This window comes from Melospiza melodia, chromosome 2 (assembly GCF_035770615.1).
Source record: "Melospiza melodia melodia isolate bMelMel2 chromosome 2, bMelMel2.pri, whole genome shotgun sequence".
Lineage (NCBI taxonomy): Eukaryota > Metazoa > Chordata > Aves > Passeriformes > Passerellidae > Melospiza > Melospiza melodia.
Window position 1 is genome coordinate 80168840 of NC_086195.1, and position 24950 is coordinate 80193789.

At 37.3% G+C, this 24950-nt stretch overlaps 1 protein-coding gene across 1 annotated transcript in view; it reads left to right on the forward strand.

Annotated features, from left to right (window-relative positions):
* IFT88 (intraflagellar transport 88) overlaps nt 1-23840 on the forward strand; it is a 43585-nt gene extending 19745 nt beyond the window's left edge. Inside the window, exons 19-26 of the mRNA XM_063149014.1 lie at nt 1216-1366; nt 2514-2629; nt 5483-5535; nt 6045-6110; nt 7820-7926; nt 13535-13598; nt 22046-22141; nt 22820-23840. Of these exons, the coding sequence (XP_063005084.1) occupies nt 1216-1366; nt 2514-2629; nt 5483-5535; nt 6045-6110; nt 7820-7926; nt 13535-13598; nt 22046-22141; nt 22820-22941 (775 nt within the window). The 3' untranslated portion in view covers nt 22942-23840. The remainder of the gene's footprint in view (nt 1-1215; nt 1367-2513; nt 2630-5482; nt 5536-6044; nt 6111-7819; nt 7927-13534; nt 13599-22045; nt 22142-22819) is intronic.
* The last annotated feature ends 1110 nt before the right edge of the window (nt 23841-24950 follow it).

Consider the following 24950-nt stretch of genomic DNA (forward strand, 5'->3'; position numbering starts at 1 on the left):
TGTAGGGATTAGATTTACACTCAGTATTAAATTGTGTCATGGAATATTTAAACTGCTGCTGGCTTTGCTATGAAAATATATGGCAGATGTAAGCACAATTAAGTAAAATATTTAAGAAAAAATCATACAGCTAATAAATGTGAAGTTCTGCTCTGAAAGCTGTTTTCAGATTAGTTAGTGTATGTGTAAGAAAATAATTGTCTCCCAGCACTGCAGAAGCTCAACAGATTGAAAAGCTGAGAGAAGAGATTGGCTTTGCACATCACCTGTGATACCCTAAACTATGAGCTTTAACAGCGCTTCTGAGGGTGTCCAAACTGTAAAAACATCCTCCCCAAGGCAGAACAGATTCCAGCTGATGTACTACACTTTTAAGAATAGTGTGAGTAATAAAAATATATTTTAGTCAGTAAAATTAAAAACCTCCAAACATACGAAAGGGCTCTGATCTCTATTCCATGTAAAGCCCCTTTATAGCAGCACAAATGGCCCAACAGGTCTGTGTCCATCTGGGGAAGAGCTTCTCTGCTCCACTGCTATGTAAAACTGCTTTCCACCAATTCTCAGAAGCTTCTTCAGTGTCAGGTAGGATGGAGTAGAAACTGAAAAAACAGGTTGGGCAGTAACTCCAGCTGACACTGCCAGAGCTCTGAGCCATTGTGCCATTCAGGAGGGAAGAGCACACTGCAGGCTCAGTTACAGCTAAAATTGCTGTTCTCTGGACCAGAATAGTCTGGACTGTGCTCCTTTGACATACAGCAGAAAAACCTCCTGCTGGCAAAAGGCTGTTTTTGGAATAGCAGTTTTACCTAATCACTTTAGAACAAAATGCTGTTAGTACAGAAACTAGCCAGGTTGTAAAGGCTGCAAATAAATGGCCTGGCTCTCACACTTTGTTCATATAAATGAGGAAGTCCAAGTCAGATTAGTGTCAGAGAGAGAGAGAGGACAAGTGAGCCCGAGTTCTGTTAAGTCCAACATGGTTCTCAGGTGAAAGAGCAGACAAAGTCTCTAAATACTTTTCTTCTTCTAGCATAACAAAATTATTTCTGATACAAATGAAATTATGAAAACAGTGTGGAAAAAAAGAGTCATTGTATCTCCTCACTACAGTGACTGGTGTAGTGTTCAGCATATGGATTGCATTAGTTAAAGTGTTAGGGATTTCTAAATCAAACTACCATTGGCATCAGTCCTTGACTAAGGAAAACTCAGATACCAGGTCATGGAAGATCCCAATCAAGCCATAGAGTGGCTGCTGCAGTTGATCAGTGTAGTACCAACCGATCCACATGTACTTTCAAAGCTAGGGAATTTATATGATACTGAAGGTGATAAATCCCAGGCTTTTCATTATTACTGTGAGGTAATTTTGCTTTTTCGATGCACTTTGTCCTAAGTAAAGAAAATTTTGCAATAGGTTCCTATATCAAATTAATAATTGATTAATTTAAACCTTATAAAATATCATCCAAAAAGAGGACAAAAAAGAGATACCGAGGGAGAGTTAACAAAATCTGATTTTTGTAGTCAGATTCCAAGGAAATACATAGGGTATGTTTCCATGTGGATATTGGGCTCAGACTTTCAATTTTTTTTTATGTAATCATTGTTTACACTGACCTGCAATAATGTTAAATTAAAATATAGCCTGGGACAAAATAAAATCGGGATATAATAGAAGTCATTTTAGAGGTGTGTAATGTGACTGAGTTGATTGGAAGCTGTGTCTGTATAATATGGAGATACATATAGATTGTGTTTTGTTTATGCTTGGAAGTTTTTATATATATTTTAACAGTATAGCTATACATTATGTATACACAGTTGCCTAAAGATAGGCAGCTTCTTTCATTTCAAACCAGCTCTACTACTGTCCACAGTTTGTAGAGATTCTTCTGTGTTAGAAATGAGAATAAGACAGAAGTGTCTGGTGCAATCCAAGAGTTCTCTTTCTTTATCTGTGCAAAGTGAGGATGACCAAGTCTGTGTTGCAATCTGAATTACCAGTTGACTTGTTCTTGATGATAATTTTGTTGCCTATTTCAAAGGGAATTTCTAAAAAGCTGAAAATGCTATTCATGTAGTTATGTACAGAAAGGAATGCTTTGGGGTGAGTTTTCCAGCAGACTGATGTGAATGAGGAATTGTACACTTATTAGTTAGCATTGTTTAATGTTTTAGATAAGTTATTCATGCATAGATGTGATTTCAGTAAATGTTTTTGCTGTTACAAGCTATTTAAAATAGTACTTCAAATAAGGCTAGATGGAAAATGTGACTGGCTCATCTTGGATAACTTCTAAAAAGCATTCTGCAATTAGGAAACTTAGCATGCCTTTTTTTTCCTCCCCACCAGGATCACTTAGTGTAGCACACTACTTCCATTCATTTATATTACATGTTTTGGGCATCTGGAGAATTAAATACTTGAGTAAGATATTCCAGAAGCAGCATAAAGATGTTGTTTATCACTAAAGTTGTGTGGTTTTTCACCTTTCCTATTTTGTCAGTCGTACCGGTATTTCCCTTCCAACATTGAGGTCATTGAGTGGCTTGGAGCCTATTACATTGACACCCAGTTCTGTGAAAAAGCCATTGAGTACTTTGAAAGGGCAGCACTTATCCTGTAAGTAGTTATTACTTTATGCCTGCTCAGATTTCTGATCAGATATCCATCAGAATACCTAGAGATAAACCAGCTGGATAACTTTAATACTATAACAAACAGGAGGGTTCAGAATATTTGTGATATTTTTTAATTTTCTCAACTCTCTGCTCATTTACAGCGTGTTTTTGCTCTTACTGTGCATTTTCAGTGTTAAATAAAATCCTCCATTGGGCCCAAGAGAGGGTTAGCTATTAAAACCTATTTTTCTCTAGTATCTGCAATTATACACAACTATGAAGTGGAGAACAGTTCTCCAAAGCCACCAAGACCTCTTTCTCTGTCTTCATGTGAAATATTTCCTCTCTATTGTTTTATTATGCAGTGAGGATTTGGTGGTTCAGATAAGTGCATGTTTTGGCTGATCTTACTGCATTTCCTCTTTTCACATGACTTCTACTTCCATCAAATAAGGCATATAAGTAAGCAAAAATGTGCAGTGCTGTACTACCAATAATCAGTGAAAATAAATTGACAATCAGTGAAAATAAATTAAGCTAAACTGATCCTGATAAAGATATTTGAATTATGCTGAGTTTAGTTCAACAACTTAATTGCTGAAATTGTTCTTTAGCAGAATATGATGCACTTGAGTAAGTATATAGGTCATATACTTTAGTTCAGAAAGGGACCTCACTAGAGAATGGTTTATAAATAAAATTTGATCAAATTTAAATTTGTAATCCAGAGTTCAAAGAGAATTCTAAGAACATACACAGTGTTTTTATCTGGAAACAAATATATGTGTATAGGTTCATGAAGAATTTTGTGTTAATAGATGAACTAAAATTCACTCCCAGTAAGTGTGAATTTCTTTATTTTGTGTTTTAGGAAAACTATGGAAAATTATGCAAAATTCTGTTATTGCTTCTCTTGAGATGATCTAGCATTAGACATTCTTTTTGTTCTTGAATCTGAATGACATGTATGTACAAAACACCATATGAACAAAAAATTCATTCAGTGTAATTCAAGGAGAAATGATTCTGCATATAGGTTGTAAGAAGTTCAGTAAAAAATCCTAACTCTGGCTTTGAGATGCTTGGGTGAGAGTAGACCTTAATTACAGATGAGAAAATCTAAGGTTTAATTAAGGATTAAAAAATGGAAAAAAATAGAGAAAAATAGACTTCAGTGAAATGGTAATTTATTTATAAAGAAATAGAGAAGTACTTTAGACAAAAATGCACAGGAGAGCTGACAGAAATCACAGTTCACACGTTTGCCAGCATTCTTTTCCCTGCAAATACCAGCCACCTTAAAAAATCATTTTAGTCAAGCTATGAGATTTCATATGCTGGCATTCACGGCCTTCTTAGAAAATTTGGAAAGAAACAGCTGAGAATAAGAGGAATTATTTCACAATCTTGTTTTGGCAAAGATTTAAATATTTTGTGCTTCATGTCGCGGTCGCTCCATGCATTAAGTATGTGGATTGTAAAGTACTTATGAAGAATTGGCATATTAAATTCTTCAGTATTACTTGTAATTTATCTGTAATACAGAAAAATGTTTTCTTTATGGGAGGAGATTTTTAATTGTAGATAAGACAGCATAAATATTTTGCTCTTTATTTGGTATTAAAAATAGAGACTAGATATGCTAATTGGTAAATATGAATGTAAATATAAATTGCTACTAACTTTAAATAAAGTTGCATTTTGAAATTATATCCTTATTTTAGCTGTCAACAGCATTTTAAAATTTTATTGTTTAATGCATTCAGTATTTTAATCGCAATAACTACTTTTTAAATTGCATTCTAAGATAACTTGTTAGACAATGAATTGGGAAACAGTTTTTCACTATTTTATTTTTCCTATCACACTGAAGTCTATCCTTAATAAAAGGACTTAGTGTAGTTAGTACTTGATCCTGACAATTTATTCTCTCTAGAGTTTTCATACTGAACTGAGTAATAAATTCTGTTACGGTGTGTGTTTGGCTGCCTTTGTTTGCAGGAGACACGTTCAGCTGAAGGTAAAAAGGTGCAACATTTGTATTTCATGAACTTGCTTGGCAGCTACCAGGCAAACAGATTGCTTAGAGTTAAAAATGGCCTGTGCTATGATTAGAGAGGAAAACTGAAGAGGATAAGTACAAAACTATTCTGAAAATATTAACTGACTGTCCCTTTTGGATATGCTACTATTCAATTGTAAGCCACTTGTGCAACATTCTTTGGCTTATAGAGGATGCTTGCACTGTTAACATGAAAATTTCCTAATTTTCACATTGTCTGGGTAAAAATGATGGAAGAGTCCAACAGTTTTATTGCACATGCTCAAGCATCTCAAATATTTTCTCTGACCATACTGTCACCATTATGTGCTAAAAAGGGAAGGACAGGCAGCAGCTAGGACATCAAGGTGATAGCACAGAGGAAGAGCCAGAGTTCAAAGCTGTGAGTAGGGACTGTGTTTCCTGGCAGGAATCCGTGGCCAATGCGGGATCCTAGTGCTGGAACCTTCTCAGAGTACAATTTAGCATTGTGTTCCTCCCCCACTGCATGGTTCTGTATCTCTGACAAAGATTAGTGGTTCGCATGTCAGGTCTGCTAATTGTGTCTGGGCACAGAATCATGAACCTGAGGAAAAACTCTAACATGGGAGTGAAAATGAGTGACGTGGAGTCTTGGAGACAGGTGTGTGATGCAGCAGTGTGTGAGCTGAGCACGATACATTCTTTCTAGGAAGGCAACATGCTAGGTGAAACATTGATTAGGTAAATAGTAGGTCTTTACCAGTGCTATGCAGATTATTTTGCTCATTCATTGTTTGGCAGTGTATGTGATTTTGTTTTGTTTATATGCAGGCCAACACAAGTGAAATGGCAGCTGATGGTTGCCAGTTGCTACAGAAGAAGTGGTAAGTTCTGTAACTTTTTTGTTATTGCTTTCAGATTTGTAACATTTTTTTGTAATTCATTGGGGTTGTTCAGCTGGGAGAATAATGAGAAGGTTTCGTGGGAAGGATGGAGACAGACTGGGGTCTGCAGTTCCAGGTCATGGAGCAGCAGTTTTAAACTGAATAAGAGTAGATTTACACTGGGCATAAGGGAGGAATTTTTCATTGTGAGCATGGTGAGACACTGCAACAATGGTGTCATAGAGGAAGGTCAAAAAAAAAACCCCAAAAATCAGTAACCTCCTCCTCATTAACTCTGTTATTTACAGAGTAATTTGGACTGTTTTCAGATGCTTTTAATTTTTACTATCCATTAATAAAGAATGTTAAGTTTGTTCTTACAAATTTAGTCCTACAATATTAAATCATTAATTATAAAGATGAATTGATGTTAAGGTGTTCCAGTTTCTCATCAAATATTCTTTTTTATATTTGAATGTGTGGATAGGAGATGTTTGTTTTGTTTGCAGGCAACTACCAGAAAGCTTTGGAGAAATACAAAGTCATTCACAGAAAATTCCCAGAGAATGTTGAATGTAAGTTGTCTCATTCTGTGGTGCAACTATCAAAGGAAACTTTGTTACATTGAATAGGTGTGTTAGTAATCATATGATGTATTTTTCATACAAAAATACTTCCATTAACTAATATTTTTATTCGTGCTAATGCTGCATGGTTTTTGTGACAACACTGACGCGTGATTTAAGAAATATGAGGGTAATGCTGAAGAAGAGCAATGGAAAGAAACTTTAACTGAGTTGCATTGGATGAGTTCTTTCTCATACATATGGCCTAGATTTTATAACTATGTTACTCATTTAATCTTTCTTCTGAAAAATGTATGTATTTGTACTTCTGTTTCCTGTGAGTTGAAACTCCTGCTGTAAATTTCTACATATGAGAAAATGTTATTGCTAAGTTTTATCAAAGTCAGGGTTTCCAGAAAAAACATTGAGAATGAGATTTTGTTGCTGGGTTTTTAACTATAGCTTGTCACCCAGTCTCTGGAAAATCCATAGAGGATTTCAAACTAAACTGCAGGAAAGACAACTTTGAAGAGTAAGACATTTTATAAAATCAGTCACACCTGTACTGTAAATAAAAAAGCCCTGTAGAAAATAAGGGTTGCCAGTGGTTGTGTAAACATTCTCTTCCATCCCACACCGTGCCTCACAAATTCCAAAATACAAGGTTGTTGCCAACGAGTCTGTGCTTTCAGATGCAATGTGGGAAGAACAGTCATTGTATTTTATTTTAAAATTGTATCATTCTGCTTTAACAAACGTATTGCTTTTTTAAAGAGGAATCACAGCTCTCTTGTACAAGTGAAATTCAGTGCTGTAATTCCTTAAAGTTATATGCAAAATGTCATGTTCCTGTTGCTCACACATATTTCAGAGGAGCATCTAGTAAACCTTTTAGAATGCAAATATGTTTCTGAACATAGTTTCTACAAATTTCACAAATGGAGACAGGAGTTAGGCAAGACAATTTAACTGATCTAAGTTTTCTACTGCTGAAACAATGGTTCTTCCCTCATCCGTCCCTGAGCATGGGCTTCCTAAACCAGCAGAAAACTAACTTAGCACAAAATGAAATAACATGTTTGTGAAAGCAGTCTGGAGAGAATGGATCATGTCCTGCTTGTTTCTGCTTCAAATCTTTGAAAGGAATGTTAACAAGCACATAGGAATACCAACAGTGTTTTCAGAGTTTGGTAGAGTGTCTCAGGAGAATGTTTTTCAGGGATTCTTTTAGTTCAATCATACGGTTACATTTGATTTTTATGTCAGCTTTGTTGGGGTTTCTTAATTCTATAAATATTACTCTTTAAAAATCAACCACAGACAGAGGAAAAAATATTTTTATTCACTTGGCATTTGCAAAATTGTTTTCAACAAAATTCTCTTGATAGCAGCTCCTTAGTAATATTGTAGTATCATTTCTCTGCTTTCCAGCTTCCAAAATATTTTGCAAATGTCAAGAGTTCTGAGCCAAAATAGTTAGTCTGCCTTTTGCCTGCTACTTATACTGATGGTATCTGTACTGTTCATGGATTAGGACACAGAGACAATATTGAATTACTTGCAAAATATCACAACTTGTGTAGTGATATGGACTGGAGTCGCCTTGTTTGCTGTTACCTGCACTGTTTGCCATTCTGCATGTCCAGTTCTGTCATGGTGCACTTGTAGTTTGAGCTGCTTGTAAATCCTTTTCTAACAATGCTTTACTTTCCAATTAGGCCTCAGATTTTTAGTTCGCCTCTGCACAGACATGGGGCTGAAAGAAGTCCAGGAATACATAACAAAGCTCAAGAAAGCAGAAAAATTAAAAGAAATCAGAGAGCAGGTAAGTTTGTTTCTGTGTGTATTACACAGTATTGCTGCAAAGGTAGGTGAAGCTAAAGTAATGTTTATGATGCTTCAAGACAAAATGTGTTGTTAACTTCCTGGTTTACAGAAGCTTATATTTTGGGGTTTGGGAGACTTAGTTTTAAATTACTGATCTGTCTGAATAGTTTCTGAGCACCAGATTTTCTGTGATTTTTAAATACTAGTGAAAGATGGACTATGTGGACAGGAGGGAATGCCAGAGCCACTCGCATAATTCAATGTCTGTGGAATGTCGTCTTTCCTACTCACTTGCCAGATTTTATTTAATACTTCAGTGGATTTATGAGCCAAGTAGTAATGCAACTATAGGGAGAGATGGGAAGCCTAAGAATTTGTCCATGTAAAAGAACTCCTTTTTCATTATATACAAAACTGCAGCACTGACATATTATATAGGTAGAAGTAAACTATTCATGTGAGTGCCAATTTAAAAAAAAGAAAAGAAAAGAATTCCATGGAAAAGTAACAGGCTGTGAAAGGTATGAGATCATAACTTGTGTTCTGTTCAGAGGAGTGAGCTCATGTTTGTGTGTGTGTGCACTCGTGCATTGTTTTCTTGCTATTCTGGTGATAAAATAAGATTTTAAAATTAAAAACAGCTGCTTGTTTGAAAAGCATTATCCATGCAAAATATTCAAGCTTGGTTTGCCTATCCAGAGAATTGCCTCAGAGCTACATAGTCACATTAGGATACTTTAAGTATTAACTAATTTACTCTGCTCTACTAACACTTATTGATCCCTTTTGATGACAGATCATGTGCACATGCATTCTTGGCTGCTTCTGTTTAAGTTCCAGCGAGCCTGAGTATGCCTGTGAGCACGGGGACACTTTAAAAATGAAACTCACAAGGGGAAACACTGACTGAAGGATTGCAGCTTTATGCTACAACCACACTTTGAGGGGCTAGCTGAAGTGTACTGACTGGGCTTTTCAGTAACTGTAAAATTCAAAGCACTTGGGAAAATGGACCAAAGAAAACAGTTAACAGCTGTATGGGATTGATATTCCTTTATGTCTCCCCATAATTGTATCAGTAAGCAAAACAGATGACCAGGTATAAAGTACCTATTCTGCAGAACTCCCAATAAAGAGATTCACTGAAGTGTGCTAAATGGCCTTTGCTTGGTTTCTGATCACTTCAGTGTCAGTGATACACATACTTTGTTGCAGTAACTTTAAATACCTCAGTGCTTTACTTGAGAAAGCTCACCAACAAAACCAGTTGGAACTGGTTTATTTTATAGTTGACTAGAGAGAGAGAGGTCCCTGGAGAAGAAAGGCCATTTCTTTGAATGTAATTCTGGGCTTTTTTCTACACTGAAGGCGTTAATTGTAGATGGGCAATGTCAAGGACTTTAAAGAAAACACCTTTTTTTCTTTACAAAAGTTAATATTTGAATACAATTTAAAAAAAAGCTAAAAATTGTCATGTCTCTTTCTGTTATTTTCATATGGGAAGCAAGAGCTTTCCCAAACTCATTACTTTCTGGTGAGGAAAAAGCTACTGATTGACTATTTAAAAGTTTAAATCCTCGAAGTAAATTAAGATTTTAGTAACATAAAAATTATGTTTAAATTATGGGGGTTTTTCATTCTGACTTCTTTGTGTTAAGCAAATTCATCAAGTCATACCTGAATGACAGAAGTGTCAGTGGGCTCCAACACAGACTTGTGGTTGCACAAGTTATTGCACACTTGGTTTAGACTGTTCAGGCTTTAACAGTGACCATAACTCAGCCATGATGTGGGAAGCTCCCTCTGTGTCTTGAATTGCAGTATTCCTGTTTAAGAGTGTGTTGACTCTATCCTGTCACAACACTAACCTTGCAAAGCAGGATCACAGAATGGTTTAGGTTGAAAGGAGCATTTAAAGATTATCTAGTTTCAAGCCCCTGCTGTGGGCAGGGACACCTTCCATTATCAGGTTGCTCAGAGCCCCATCAAATCTGACTTTGAACATTTCCAGGGATGGTCATTCACAGCTTCTCTGGGCAATCTGTTCCAGTGTCCCAACATCCTCAACATATTTTTTTCTCCTTCTCTACCTTTTCTCAGTTTAAAGCCATTATTCCTTGTCCTGCCACCACAGGGCTTAGTAAAAAGTCTGTCCCCATATTTCTTTTAAGACCCCTTTAAGTATTGAAAGGCTACAACATTTCCCCAGAGTCTTCTCTTCTCCAGGCTGAACAACTTCAACCCTCTCAGCCTGTCTTCACTGGAGAAGTGCTTTAGCTCTCTTTTCATCTTCATGGTCCTCCTCTGGGCCCTCTCCAACAGGGCCAAGTCCTTACACTGGATGCTCCAGAACTGGACACACAACTCTGGAGTATCAGAAGGGCAGAGTAGAGCAGATCAGATAGGGTTTCTATGATGGCGCTTTTAATTAGTCAAAGCTTTAAGATAGATCTGCTTAAATATTCCCTCTAGTGTGTTACCCAGAAAAAAAAATTAATTAAGCCTTTTGAATAAGCCTGATAGTACTGTAATTTAAACTAAACTGATTTTCATTTAAGCAGATAAAATGAAATGCAGTATGTTTAAAAACCCCAAACAAACCCCAGACAAACACACCTCTTTCCTTTGTGCCCCCTAAAAACCACAGTCAATAATAAAAATACAACAGGTTTCTTGTCAGTTCTGTCAACTTCATTCCTGCAGACAGGCCAGTGTTTCCAGCCTAAGCTCTGAATGGGAGCAAAATTCTGCCCCTGTGGTTCCAAGTACACTCTCTTCAGCACCTCTGAAGTCTGATCAGTTGCTTTCTGCTCCTTCTTGCTGCTCCTTGTCTTGGTGGGACATGCTCCCATCTCCTCCTTCTGCCTTTCTCCTCTGCCCCGCTCTCAAAACTTTTCAAGTTCCTCCCAAAGGAAAGGAACAACTTCTTCTGCTCCCAAGGAACCCACTGACACAGTTTTCTTAATAATGAACACTGTTGTAGTTGGTAAAAGAGCAAAGACTCTAAGGAAAGATGTTTCAGGGCACACTGTGATTCAGTATGCAGCTGTCCTGCATTAGTACTGGAATATCTTTCTGTGACAATCTCTACATCAGTGCTGTCTTGCAAACAATAGCCCTGCAGTTCCTTCTTTTGCTATTGATGTTACATCTGGGTTCCCATCCTCTGATTTTGGGTTTGGGAAGGTTTTTTTGTTTATTTCTTGGTTGGGGGTGGGTGTGTGATTTTTAGTCTTCTCTGTGCTAGAGTTTTTTTTTTTTTACTAAGTTCCTTCTGTCATCCATGACCATACAGTAATAAACTATACTTTCTAGTTCTAAAATCACCAAATTTTAATATTTCACCACTGAAGTTTCCAATAGGAATACTGGTTTCAGTTAGCAGTACCAGATACAGTTCAATTCTTGCTCCCAATTTTAGACTAACCCTTGGTTTCTCAATTGCACCCAGTAAAGACAAAATAGGTAAAATGCTAGGATAGTATACCTGCATTTCACAGTGTGCACATAGACTTTGTCTTCCTATAGAAATTTATCAAAATTTTCTATTTTGGCATTGTTTTTCCAGAATAAGTATATCCACATGGAGTTTATACCAAAATAAATATTCTGGAGTACTTATTTCCCTCAGTTCTCAAATATGGACAAGTTGTTAAATACTTCCAGCCAAGAATCTGGGAACATCTGTGGAGTTCATTCCCTGTAGAAATTTTTCTCCCTGCTTCTCACAGCATTTAGTTTTTACTGCAACCTTCATATGTTGGAATGTTGGAGGGATGGTGGGGGTGGGAGCTGGCATCTTTTGTTTTTGTTTGTTTGATTGGGGCTTTTTACTGCATTAGTCTTCCTTTTTCATGTTTCACTCTAAAAAAGACAGGTAATAGTGTCAAAGTTCACAGAGCCTCCTTGGCACTGCTGTGCACACACATTACTGTTCATTTCCCTTCAGTGAGCTTAATGGCTGAGAGGGGGCTGATGGGCTGTGCTGAGGAGCAGTGATGAGAGGTGCAAATCATGCAGGGGCCTTACTGCCTTTGCCTTCAGGCATCCACATCTGGGCTAACCATCCCAAATGTCTTTTGCAGTCATGGGAGAAATAGGCATTTTTAGGGTGGAAACCTATTTTTAATGTCTGCTTCTAGTGTGGGATTACTTACAAACTACTCACTTGGAATTTTACAGGAGTTAATAATATGTTTAAATTGTAGTTGTTATGTTATATTTTGGGAGGAAGGTCCTAGGGTGTAAATGCCAAGAGGGCACCATCACATAGGAACTGCTTCCCTTGGGTGGACAGAAGCTGAGCTGCTGTCAGACTTGCTGTCAGTCATTCAACAGTTGGGAGAGTCTGGACAGGCTTCCTGAAGGATTGGTATATGCTGCTTCACTGGGCTGTGAAAAGGATATTTAATCCAAAATTCAGAGAACATATTTTAGGCTTGAGGATTTCCCAAAGCAAATAAAAAAGTGTGAGAAATTCTGGTCCCAGACTGAATTGCTCCAAGAGCAGTCCTGGTTTCACACTAGGCTCAATGCTTTCCTGTCTGACTCCTGTGGGTTTTGATTTAAGAGTTCTTCCTTTTTCTGTTGGCATGAATCTTGGAAGTTCTTTCACTACTTTGGTATCATTCCAACTTTGCCAGACTTCATGATATTTTTCTGGTGAAAAATGAGTGAAGAATTTATAGTAATTCACCTGGAGACATGATGTGTCTTTTAATCAGATCCTGAATTCCTATTTTGAAGTAAGATGCAGAGATACTTTCTTAATAGCTGAGTGCTTTAAACATCAGGTTCTTATACCTACCTATCAAAAAGTCCCTCACTGAGGTGTCCTGTCTGATAATTGACAAGATGTATGCATAAGAAATCTGGTGTTTTGCAGAAGATCTAAGTCTGCCATGTCATACAAAGGTATTGCTTTGATAAACTGTTAAAATTTTCAAATAACACTCAAAAAAACACAGCTGGGAGATGTTTATGGTATCTTCCCCTATGCAAGAGAGCTGACTTTTTAAACACAGCTTTTAAAGTATTTACCTTCACCTTTATCTTGCATTTAACACTCAACAGCAAATTAAATTTTGCTGTGAAATACAGTTCTGTGCCAAAAATTCAAAATCCAAGATCCATAGGGTGAACAGTTCTTTTTATAGATTCCCCCACTTCTCCCTTTTGAGTCTTTACAATAATAAAATGCTTGTGGGATTTACAAGATGTTAATGGACAGAGGCTACTTTGAACTCATGCAAGGAGGGCTGTGTTGCCTGTTTTTTCAGCTGTACTTTACAAAGGAACATCTGAACTATTTTTAGGCACATTCCTTGTATAAATTTTATCTGAAGAAAAATAATTTACTGAGATATTCTATTTGAATTTCAGAGAACTCTTGTTTTATATAAACATTGGATTTAACCCTGATTTTAAGGACAATTTTATGTGTTGAAAAGCAACCTTTAGTAGTTACAGTGTAGTAAGTCTAGTTTAACATTCTTCTACTGCTTTATTAACAAGCTGAGTTTAATTTTCAATCATTTTCTCTAATATATATTGGTAAATGAGTTTTTTTGTTCTGTTCTTTTCAAACCTTTTCCACTGTCGTGCAGCGCGTCAAATCTGGCAGAGAGGGCAAAGAGGGAGCCGCGCGGAGCCGCAAAGAGGGAAGTGGTGGTAAGTAGTCAAGGCCTCTGCTTAAATATCAGTTTTGACAGGACCCTGAAGGAAACAGATTTTCTGAAAGTGTTTCTAAAGCCTCCTTTCATCCTGAAACACACACAAATATGCACTGAGTAATATGTGAGGGCTTCAGAAACTTTGTTTCATACTTTTTGATTTTCTCATTGCACCTGGTACGGTAGCGTGGATGTGGTCCCACATTTATGTTTTATATACAGACCTTATTGTATGCCTAAAGCTAAATTTCTGCTTGTTTTCAGTACTGTGGACATGAGTGTTTTTATCGCATTAACTTGGTATTTGAACATTTTTAACTCTGGAATATTTACTAAAAGGAATCATGTGTTACAACAAAACAGAACACATAAGTCATGGAAATTAGGAATTCATTGTTTCTTTATTTAACATGAAGGAAAAGGAATTTTGTGGCCACTGTGTAATCTGCTATGATAGGTGTTTGTTACAAGTTCAGCAGATTGTTCTGTGCAGCCAGCTCTGTATTAAGGATAACATACCCTTTACTACCTTTGAGCTCATCCTTCCCCTTATCTCTGGGTAGCAGAACTGAAGTTCTGGAGTCTTCCCTAGAAGAAATCTTCCTCTCTGGACACTCAGTTTCCCTGCTTCTATAAATTTGCAGTCCTGATTTCCATAAATGTAAAACTCCTGCAATGTCAGTCAGGAAACTACCCTGTATTGTCTTTTCTGCACTAGGTAGCCTGCATATTGCAGGGCAAATGATTTTTCCCTCCCATTATTAAATCCATGAAATTAGTAATGTAAACCTAACAGTCCCCCACTGCTGCTCTAAGGAAACTAGAAGACTTCAGGCTACCTCAACCACCTGCAAAAAAAAAAAAAAAACCAACAAACCAAACCTGAAAAAAACCCAACCAACCAAAACTCCATATTTTAACCCAAAAAGGAAATGGTTTATTTGTATCCTGCTTTTGGTTTATCTTGATATCAGTGGATTTCATTAGAAGATATGCCCAGTAAATTCTTGCCTCTCTTCCCTTCCTTTTACAGAGAAATATTTTATGATGTTTTTTTTTCTTATTTGGTGATTTTACTTCTCCACCTACATAGCAGATATTTTACTACACTTATCAAATTCTATAGGGTCAGGAAAAGTCATGGCCATTACTAATGTAATCTGAAGATGACCTTAGAATGCTGTTACATTTATGAAGACTGCTTCCCTGGATTTTCTGAGTGAGAAACCTAAGAGTGAGTGTTAGGTGCTTGAGAGAGATCTCATTCCTTTTCCAGTTCAGTAGTTTCACTAGAGAAGCTTTTAAATAATTTCTTGATGTATGGAAGAAACAACCATTCACCTAGGATTGAATTTTACCTGTTCTGGGCCTCAGGCCAAAGTAATTCTTTATTTAAGCAGCAGAGCAGGGTGGAAGAGGATGGAGAGTTTCTGGGCCCTGCTTTGTTACATAAACCCTGTGATCAGGCAGCCAGCTGGAGGTGCCAACAAAGCAGCACTGTGAGGCAGGATTGGTCCCTGTTCTCGGTCATTAAGAGGAATCCACTTCAGCATCCAGCAAGTAGAAATGAAGAGCAGCATTGGTAACAGGCAAGGGTATTTGCAGCTGTGCAAAACTTTGCATCAGGTGTGTAGGGAAATGACACAAAGGGTCTCTTCCAGCTCTATTTTGTAATTATCCCCCCCCTCATTCATGAAAAAGGGGCATGTTTCAGGAGGGAGAGAGTAATTCAGCAAAAGAAGGTGTACCTAATGCTTGTGCTGAAAGGATGCTAAGACAACATAAATCCCACAAACTACCAGTTTGTCAGTATTTCTTTTAAAGACACAAGTATCTATGGAAAGTTGTCTTTCTTTTTTAATTTTTTCTTCTTTTTTTAATTTTAAAACAATAAGAAAGGGGATGAGAGGTTAAGAAGGATAAGTGTTGACCTAGAATTTGCCCTATCAGTAATTTTTAGATTGTTGAGTTTAAGATATTATGTCAAATACATGAAAGAGTTGAAAAAACCAGTTTGGGAACAAGTCTGTGTAAGAGCATGTTTGAGAAGTCTTCATTATACAAATTCAGTGCCAGAGATCCAGCCTTTCTGGAAATGACTTGGCAAACAAGCAAAGGTACAAAGAAGGTCCTGTACTGAGCCTAGAGTTAACTTCCTGCTGGGATTCTTAATTAAAGTTGTGGTGAGCTGCACTACTTATATGTATTTTTAGAATGAGTCAAAGGCACTGGGCACATTTTAACTGTAATGTTGGCTCTAGGGAGCCTTATCAGTGAAGAACCTGGACACTCACAGCATCAGATGTTAAGGACTGGGCTGTATTTTGTCCACATTGTACTAAGGGTGACTAATAGACACCTGAACACCCAAACATTTTATTTTGTCCAAAGCTTGGCTTTGTTCACCTGGGTTATGAGCTGTAATTTGCAGTTTTATAAATTCCTGTGCATGGCCTGTGTGAAGATACGTATGAAATATAAACATGAGTTATTTTATTTCATAATATTAGTATGCTTTTAGTAAATTATTGACTTCAAAAGGAGAGGAAAAAAAATAAATGTATACATTTTAAGGTTAGTGTTTTCCAGTGGTGTTGCCAAGACCAAAAGGGTTCATTTTCCTATACTGTATGAGGGATTTGCCATCATTACTGAACCCAGTGAAGCATGGAATCCTCCTTAGTTTAGTACTTACTAGCTAAATCAAAGTACTTACTAGCTAACTGAAGTCTTATGCATTCCAAATATTTTAAGTATGATGCCTGTTTTTTTTTCTTTCCTCTTAGCAGCTCACTGTCCTCATACTTGTCAGCATTCCTATGAGATTTTTCCCCCACAAATATTTTGTCCCCATACAATTATTTATATTAAGAGTATTAATAATTCAGGTTTCCTTGTTTTAGGAAATATGATCTAAAATTGCTTTTAAAGAGGAGGCTAAGAAGAAAGCGAACTAAGCCAGCAAGGTTTGTACTTCACAGGGCATACTTTACAGGCACAGTACTTTGCCAGTATAAATTAAAACAGAAAGGTGTGTGAGATGCACCACAGCACAATTTCAGCAATATAATCGGTGTGTGCATGAATGGTAGACAGAATGAACAGAGAGATCAAGAAAACTGACGTCTATATATCAATGTCAGTTAAAGTCTGCTCTTGTCCTGAGAGAGAGATAAGCATTAAATCTAAAATCCCTACCCAAAATTGAACACATTTGTCACTCACTATAAAAATTTTCTTCTCCCCACAATTATCAGATTTATGATTTTCAATCTTACTTAGGTCATGTTGGAAGCAAATGACATTGATACAGTCCTGTTAATCTTTTTTTTTGTTTTTTATTTTAAAAAGGAGAAAAAAACCCAAAACCACAATACCATGAAACCTTGAAGGAAGCTAACAGTAACATCTGAGTTTAGGCAGTTCTCAAAGATTTTCTTTCCATTAATTTTTTCTTGTTTTCATACCCACTTTTTTGTGTTTTGCAGATACATGATTGTAATATCCAGAAGTTAGCAGTTGGTGCACTGTGGTTTTTACCAGCATAAGGAATTTTTCCTGATTGATAGCATAATGCCTTTATAAGTGTAGATAGTGCAAAGTATGACATTAAGGAATCCATTCCCATGGCAGTGTTTACTTGGTCTCTGCATTTGCCCAGCTCACTGAATGGGGAGTTCTGTGCTGGATGAGAGGAGCCGTGCAGTCTCGGACAGGAGCCCACAGAAGCAGTGTTTGAATTCAGAAGAGGAAAGGCTGAGTACTTTGCATTCTCCTTGTTACCTAGGCCTGTCAGGATGGATTTGGAAAATAAACCACATGGGAATAATTTAGGTGTCTTTTCCCTTTTTCATTTCACTGGTGGCTGTGTCAGTTTGTCCATCCCCAAAGATTTCCCATATTCAAACACGCTTTACCATCCCAGAGGGATCTCCTTATATATTATGGAAGTATGTTTTAGATGTTTGAGCTGTAGGCATCCCAGATAATCCTGACTGTGATAAAGATGAGATTTTCTTGTTACTCTGCAGCCAGGACATGGCAATCATTTATATTTGCTAGGCTTTGTGTGCCTGTTGATGCCTCATTAATTACAAGTCGTTTTGGGAGGGTTCCATTGGCTGTGTGTGAAGAATAGAAAAAAGTTTTCTTAATTAATGGAGAAGGGAAAATCTGTTGAAATGAAGAGAACATCTTAGTCTGTTTTCTGCTCTGAGCTCACCTAAGGAGTGAGCTGAACTAACACACCACAAACAACTGTCATTCAACAGAATTTCAAATCAAAATGAACAGCAGTGAAGTTATAAATTGCATCTACTTCCCATGCTGTTTCACAATTTTCATATATTATTCTGCCTTCTGCACTGAACTTACTCTTCTCTTTGGTCAAACCAATGCCAATTCTTCTCCAAAGATGGTGTCTTCATCCTAAGTATGAAAGATACACCGAGCTGCACTTAAAACACATTCTGGAGTTATTGGAGAGTTAGCCCACTGTGCTCTTTGTTTCATAAAGATTTTACAGAGGAGGTAGATTACCAAACAATCTTACCCTTTGATATCTTTTCTTGATGAGTAAAATAGTACTAAAAGTTCTGATTTACGTCCTTTGTGGTACTGGAGGAATTTCCAATGCGATATTGTCATCACTCTAATTGCAACTAGTTAGATTCCTCTAAAAAAATAAATACAAATACAATGGATTTTTTGGTTTGAAGTATACACAGGTATCATGTGACACAGGAAGTACAGAAACATAAAAAGATGGAGAATCTTTTTTGCTAGGTATCACTACTTAAATTACAAAATAGGATTATTTTTGCAGTATGTTGCATTATTCATTGTTCTGCCATATAAAATTGGTCATTTTTTAAATTAGGTTTTATATTTTTATTCTTTTTAATTCCCATCCAAATTCTATGTGAAGGAATTAGTTCAAATCAGTTTTTGTAAAACATTGAACAACTCCAAATGAATGAAACAATTCTAATAGAATAATTTAAACATCCTATATATAGTAATATGGCCATGACTTTTGAACAGATGAGAGGAAGGAATGCACTGTAAAAGATATCAGCATGCAGAGTGTATTATTTATGTCTTTGTATGCATAGTCCTCAGTTAAGGCTATTTAACAGAGACTGTGAGGGAAAGGTAATGTCAGCATGGTAATCCAAATCTCAAGTATTATGATTTTACAGAGTAAATATATTTGTAAATCAGATTTTATATTGACCAGCTCTGCTTAATCGGTTCCTGTTGCTTTTTCAACTGAAATCTGGAGCTGTGTTCCTGTGGTCACTTCATGTGTAGGTGTCCACATTGTCACCCCAAAATGAGTACAGTGGGGATGGCCTCTGCATGAGCTACAGTAATAAATTACTTAATAAAAGCCCAATAAGTTAATAAATAAGAACTGGGTATTAATCACAGGTTTCCTTAGATACAGAGAGCGATTTAGTTCAGCAGTGGTCTTCCATTATTCAAAAGCTACTTTGAATTAGGTGCTGGTGTTTGTACAGATAATACAGTAATAGAAAATTAATTTGCAGTTTCAGAAATATCTACCTGTAGTCCTCTGATTGTAGGTACAATCAGAGAGATGTTAACACTGAAAGCTGTGCTCTTAGTAGATGAAGACTACAAATAAAGCTTTTCATCCTCACTGATATCTTTGTTTTCTTCTGTGTATTACTTTAGTAAAAGTTAATTTCATTCCCATAATTCAAAATGTATATAAAATCTTTTTCCTAGATGGGGTGAGAGCAGCAGGGAATGATGAGTAGAAATTGTAAAACTTGCCTCCAAAAATATGTGTGTTTGTGGAAAAAATGCTTTAAAAACAACTCCTTCTCTGAAGTTTTCTTTACTGTAGGATACCAAAATCCTGAAGTCTATATTGCAAGCTTATATTCCTTAATATTGCCAAATTATGTGTGAATGTATGCTAAATAAAAACATGTAGATGATTCTCCAAACAGAACTACAAAAAGTAATTTCAAGATGATATTTAGACTTCTGGCAGATCATGTTATATGGTCAACAGAATTTTTAATAGCTGCCATATTGGCAGCCAAATCCTGTATCCCATGGTAAGAGTGTCAAGAAAAGCTTACCCCAAATGGCTTAACAGCTAGGGCATTCCTTGTGAAAGCTGGAGCTGTGGGTTTGAACTGCCTCAGGTGAAAGCAAGCATTGAGCCAGACATCTCACTTCCTGAGCTGCTGTCTGACATCTCCATATAATGCAGATGGTGTCAAGCACTTCTTATTTCTTCTGGGTGCACTTTAAAATGAAAGGTGCTCCTCTTTCTCATCTTCAGGTATGCTCAGAGCATACTGCAGGCCTCAGAGACTTGATGTGGTTTTGCATATTAGTCTAATCTAAACTAAGTGTGAAGAACTAACCAGAAGGGTTGTTTCCCTTCACTCTAATGCTGGATATAATGCTCATACAGAAGTAAGGTGAGCGGTGTTACTTTGTTGATCCACCTGAGAAAAGATTTTCGCTAGGTTACTTTTAAATGTACCTAGTAAAACTTGAATATCCTAGAACATCTAAAGAAGCCTCTGTTTTCAATTGTATTTTTTTAAGGCAGTAAGATGTGCAGGTAACTAGTGGGTATTCTGTTAATCCCACTCAGTTTGGTTTGTCTACCATCCTTTTCTTCCTTCTTTCACTTAGTATAAAGTCTTTCACCTTCCTCTGGTAGCATTGCTAGCATCCACGTGTTTTCCTCCATCACAGCTGAAAACGTTTGGTATGCCATTTTCCTCCTCTTTTCTTTTCATTACATGCAGTTCTTCCTTTCTGGGACCAACCAACTAAACCTATGGAGTTTCTTCAACCAGCTCAGTCTTTCCCTATTGTAGTCTGCTGTATTGTTCCTGTCTTTGCATCTCTTTACTGCTCCTTACAACTTTATTTATCATGTTAAAAATTGTTTTCCATTATGCAAGACTGTGCCTATTTCTATCCTACTCTTTTTCTCATTGATTATTTGTATTTTCCTCAAAACATTTTCCTCCACGGCATCTCTGAAGTCCAGCTCTCACCTCCTTGCTGCACAGGCCTCTCCAGAGCCCAGTCAAATCAAGGGGATGCCCTTTTGTAATTTCACGGCCCTTTAGTTGAGTTTCTCTCCAGGAAAACTCATTGTTTTCTCCCTGTTCCTTCAAATTCTTCAAATATTACTTCTTTCATGAAACCTGTCAGTGAGAATTGGTCCAAGGGAAGTGGATGTACATTAAGATATGTGTTCCTTGCTTTGAAATTTCAACTGCAGTATGTGTCTTGTGAACTTATTAACTGTTTGACATGGCTGTATGTGTTTCTTGGAGCAGAGATGTCTTCCAGTTTAGGGTTGAGCAAACAGAAGTCTGTGGTAGTATTTATAGAAAGATAAATGTTTGTCATCTTTGTAGACCTTTGGGGGGGAGTTTTTTTTCCTTTTAATTATAACAATATCTATTAAAATAACATTTGTAGTAACTAAGACAATGGGAATATGTTGCCAAGTCCAGACTTTGTAATTAATGTTTGCTGAATGAAAGCCATTTTTCCTCCTTACGATGGAAGACTTTTAATACCCACGTTGTTTGGTGTTGTAAATGAACATGTCTCTATTTGGCTGCACATCCTGCCTTGTAAATATACCAAGTCAAACTCAAAATGTTTTCTCCCAGGTGAAAAAATATTGCATAAAAATTTGTTGTAGCAGATGAGATAGAGAGCTTGCCATGAATGTGAAAAAGAGAATCAGAGGTGAAGAGAATATTTCAAGTGTCTGGAATACTGCTGTGGCAGGAGAATGTTAATCTGCTGTTGTCCGGGCAGGAGGCAGCCCTTGGAGCCGACACATTCCTTGGGGCCCTGCTGCAAAGGGAGCTGCCAGCAGAGTGTTTACAGCGAGCTGCAGGGCCAGCATGGTCTGTACACATGGGCTGAGCCTGCTGCCACGCACACAGCACATGGCAAATATGCTCTTCTAATTAAAAGCTAACTTAAGTGTTGCATTTAACCTTGACAGTACTGAGCAGGTGGCTCACACTGGTGTGTAAGTAAGCACACAAACATAGGAAATGTCCAGTGTACATTGTGACAGTGTTTATATATTTATCATGCTTATTTTAACTCCAAAATGTGCGGGCAATTTATAAGCAACTGAAATGTCAGCATTCGAAGCAGAAATATTTTAATGTGTTTACTCCAAATTCATAAGGCTGTATATATTTTTTAAAAAACGTTAACACACGTGTGTGGACACAGTGTCCACTGTGTCTTAAACACCACTACTACAAAAATGAGTACTGTGTCTGTCATGAAAAGATGGTTTCATCCAAGTCCAGTTTGACAGATAGTAGTAGCTGATTTGGTGTTATTCTTGTATCGTGGTTTCACAGAACATAACAGCATGTTGTCTTTTTTTTTTTTCCTGTTTCCCAGATAGTGGTGGTACCAAAGGGGAAAGACTGAGTGCCAAACTGAAAGTTCTGCCTGGAACAAATGAACCCTATGAAGGTAGCAGCAATAAAGAAATAGGCAAGTGGACATCTTATACCTTTTCTAATTTCATGGTCCTCAGGGAGAGGAGAAATAAGGAGAGAGGAAAAAATTTAAGTTGTTGGAAGAGTATGTAAAATTAGATAATTGGAGAAACATTTGCCCATGAAAATGAGGCTTTCGCTTCATGGTTCAGAGCTCACTATAAAGTAATTGTAAATATTAAGAAATGTGGCCCTTGTTAATATTACTTTCAATATCTGTCTGCTGTGCCCTTTAAGTGAGTTCTTGCCATTCTGCAGTCATAGGTTCTTCAATAAGAATGGATTTTCAAAGGGGTTTAAAAACTCAAATTCATGTGGAATGTGGTACTTCCTAAAAAGCCATTCCTCAAACAAGTCATCAGTCTTGCTGTTCCTTGCACATTTCCAAAGTCTTTTTCTCACTGTAGTATAATAAGAGAAATTTATTAGAAAAAACAGCAAGAGGCTTTCATCAGTAGAACTCTGGAACTTTGCTCTTGTGCCCTGCCTCAGTTCCTGAATGCAGTGTTTTGTCCTCCTTCAGCATTCACATGCTCATTCTGTCTGCATTTCAAAGGCACAGATGTGTAGTGCTAAATCCTAATCTTGTATTTGATTTTGTATGTTTAAAACCAGCTAAAGTTAAAGCTAAAATACTTTGTAACTGTTTCACATGTATTTATTTAAACCCTAGATGCCTCCTACGCAGATCCACTTGGCCCACAACCAGAAAGACCAAAAACAGCAGCAAGAAAAAGAACGGAGGAAGATGATTTTGCTGATGAAGAACTAGGAGAGGATCTGCTTCCAGAATAGCATATGGGCCACTCATCTTTTTTTAATCCTTGTCAAAGTTTTAGCTGAAACACTTTTCATTCATAATGATTTTTTAGTGTATTTTTATAAACTATTCATTAAATACTTTGAACATGTGGTACTTTATGTTAAAAACTTGGATTTGCATTTGCAATGTCTTCTGTGATTGATTAAAAAAATAATGGTGAGGTTATTTTACTCATGCATAGGATCTACACAAGTACTCAAACACATTGCAAGCTGTATCAAATGTGTAAAGCTTTTGCTTTCAGAAATACATACAATGATAATATTAGAGAGAAAAGCCTCTAAAATTTCATCTTTCAATGCAGAATACCTCGAAGCAATGCTTGTAAGGTTGAAAATCCTGTATCCTTCATCCAAAGCCAGAATTTTTTAAGTCCTGTGAACTGACCTGAAAATGCTGGGTATGACCTTGGTCTTCCTTAAAGTCCCAGTTCATTGAATCACTTTGCACTGATACCAAAGAAAGCATCTTAATTTTAGCCTACTCTTAGATGAACTAGGACCATTTTTGCAGTCTCTCAGCAAAATGTCCTTATTTTTATTGTTGGTTTGGGGTTTTTTGGTTTGTTTTTTTTTTTTTTGAGTGATCAGAGTTCTCAGGATTTCAGCCTAGTTTGTTCAGAATTGCTAATTAGACTGCAGCTTTTGTCTTATGTTGGGGACTGTGGCACTGACCACACAGGAGTAGTTTTCTATAGCCTAACCTGATTATGGGCAAAGTTAGTTACAGAAATCACCATTTTGCTTATGAACTGAACAAGTTTGATCTGAAGTTACTGAGACCTGTTAAATTCCTGTAGTAGGGATCACTTTGGGGAGATAAAAATATTAGTGAAGTGTTCATACTTTCCTAATAAATACTTGCAAAACTAGTCCACTGAAATGGCTTGTTTTTGGAACCCTGGCATGAGTTTGGTTTAATAGTTAGACTTTGGTCATTGCACTTTGAATTGCAAGAATTCAATCTTCTGGAATTTTCAGTGTTCCCTCTCAGTGTTGCTCAGTGCTGCTCAGACTGTTTGTCAGTGACAGTGGAGAAGTCTCTTTGTATCTTCATGAAATGTTTTTTCAGGTTTTAGAAATGCTGCCCAGTTTCATAGGATGCCTGCAGTGGTCAGAAGTGTCCTGGGGGGTGTATGAGCTGCTTTGTGTGTAGCATGCTTCCCATGGGACCAGAGAAGAGTTTCATCTGGGATTGCACCACTTCCACCTGATGGTCCAAGCAGAGCGTGTTCAGTGCTGTTTGTGGAACACCCCAAGGGGCTCACCAAAGAAGAAAGACAAGATAAGCTCTGGGGCCTGATCCTTCTGAAGGGTGGAAAAGAGCATGAGAAGGAAGTGGATGGCAGCTGCCTTATTTCTGCAAGTCTCTCTTGCCTGTTCCTCAGTCCTGCTGTATCTGCTGCTCTGGTTGTAGAATGACAGATTCCTGGATGTCATGGTAGTTCTCTCTGTCAGGCTTAGTCTTGGAAGACACCAGGATGCAATGTGCCATGCAGGAGGGAGTATTTTCAGCTCCAGACTGCAGTGGCATGAGGTATCAGTTAATCACAGTAAGAGACAATAAATGGGACTCTGGCAGGGAGCGTAGACAAACCTGTGAAACAGTGCAGAAGGAAGGCAGGAGAGATACTGCCATGGTCTTCTAGCACACAGACATTTGAGTAGACTGCAGTGGGTTGACCTTGACTGGATGCCTGGCACCCACTGAAGCCTCTCACTCCCCTCTGCAGCTGAGCAGGGGAGAGGAAATACAACAGAGGGTTCATGGGTTGAGATAAGGACCGAGAAAGATCACTCACCAAATACCATCACAGGCAAAATAGATTTAAATTAGAGATACTAATTGAATTTATTCTTCAGAAATCAGAGCAGGATAATGAGTAATAAAGTAAACCTTCAAAACCCCTTCCCCCCACCCCTCCCTTCTTCCCAGCTCTACTTCCTCCCACAGTGAGGCTCAGGGAGACAGGGAATGGGGG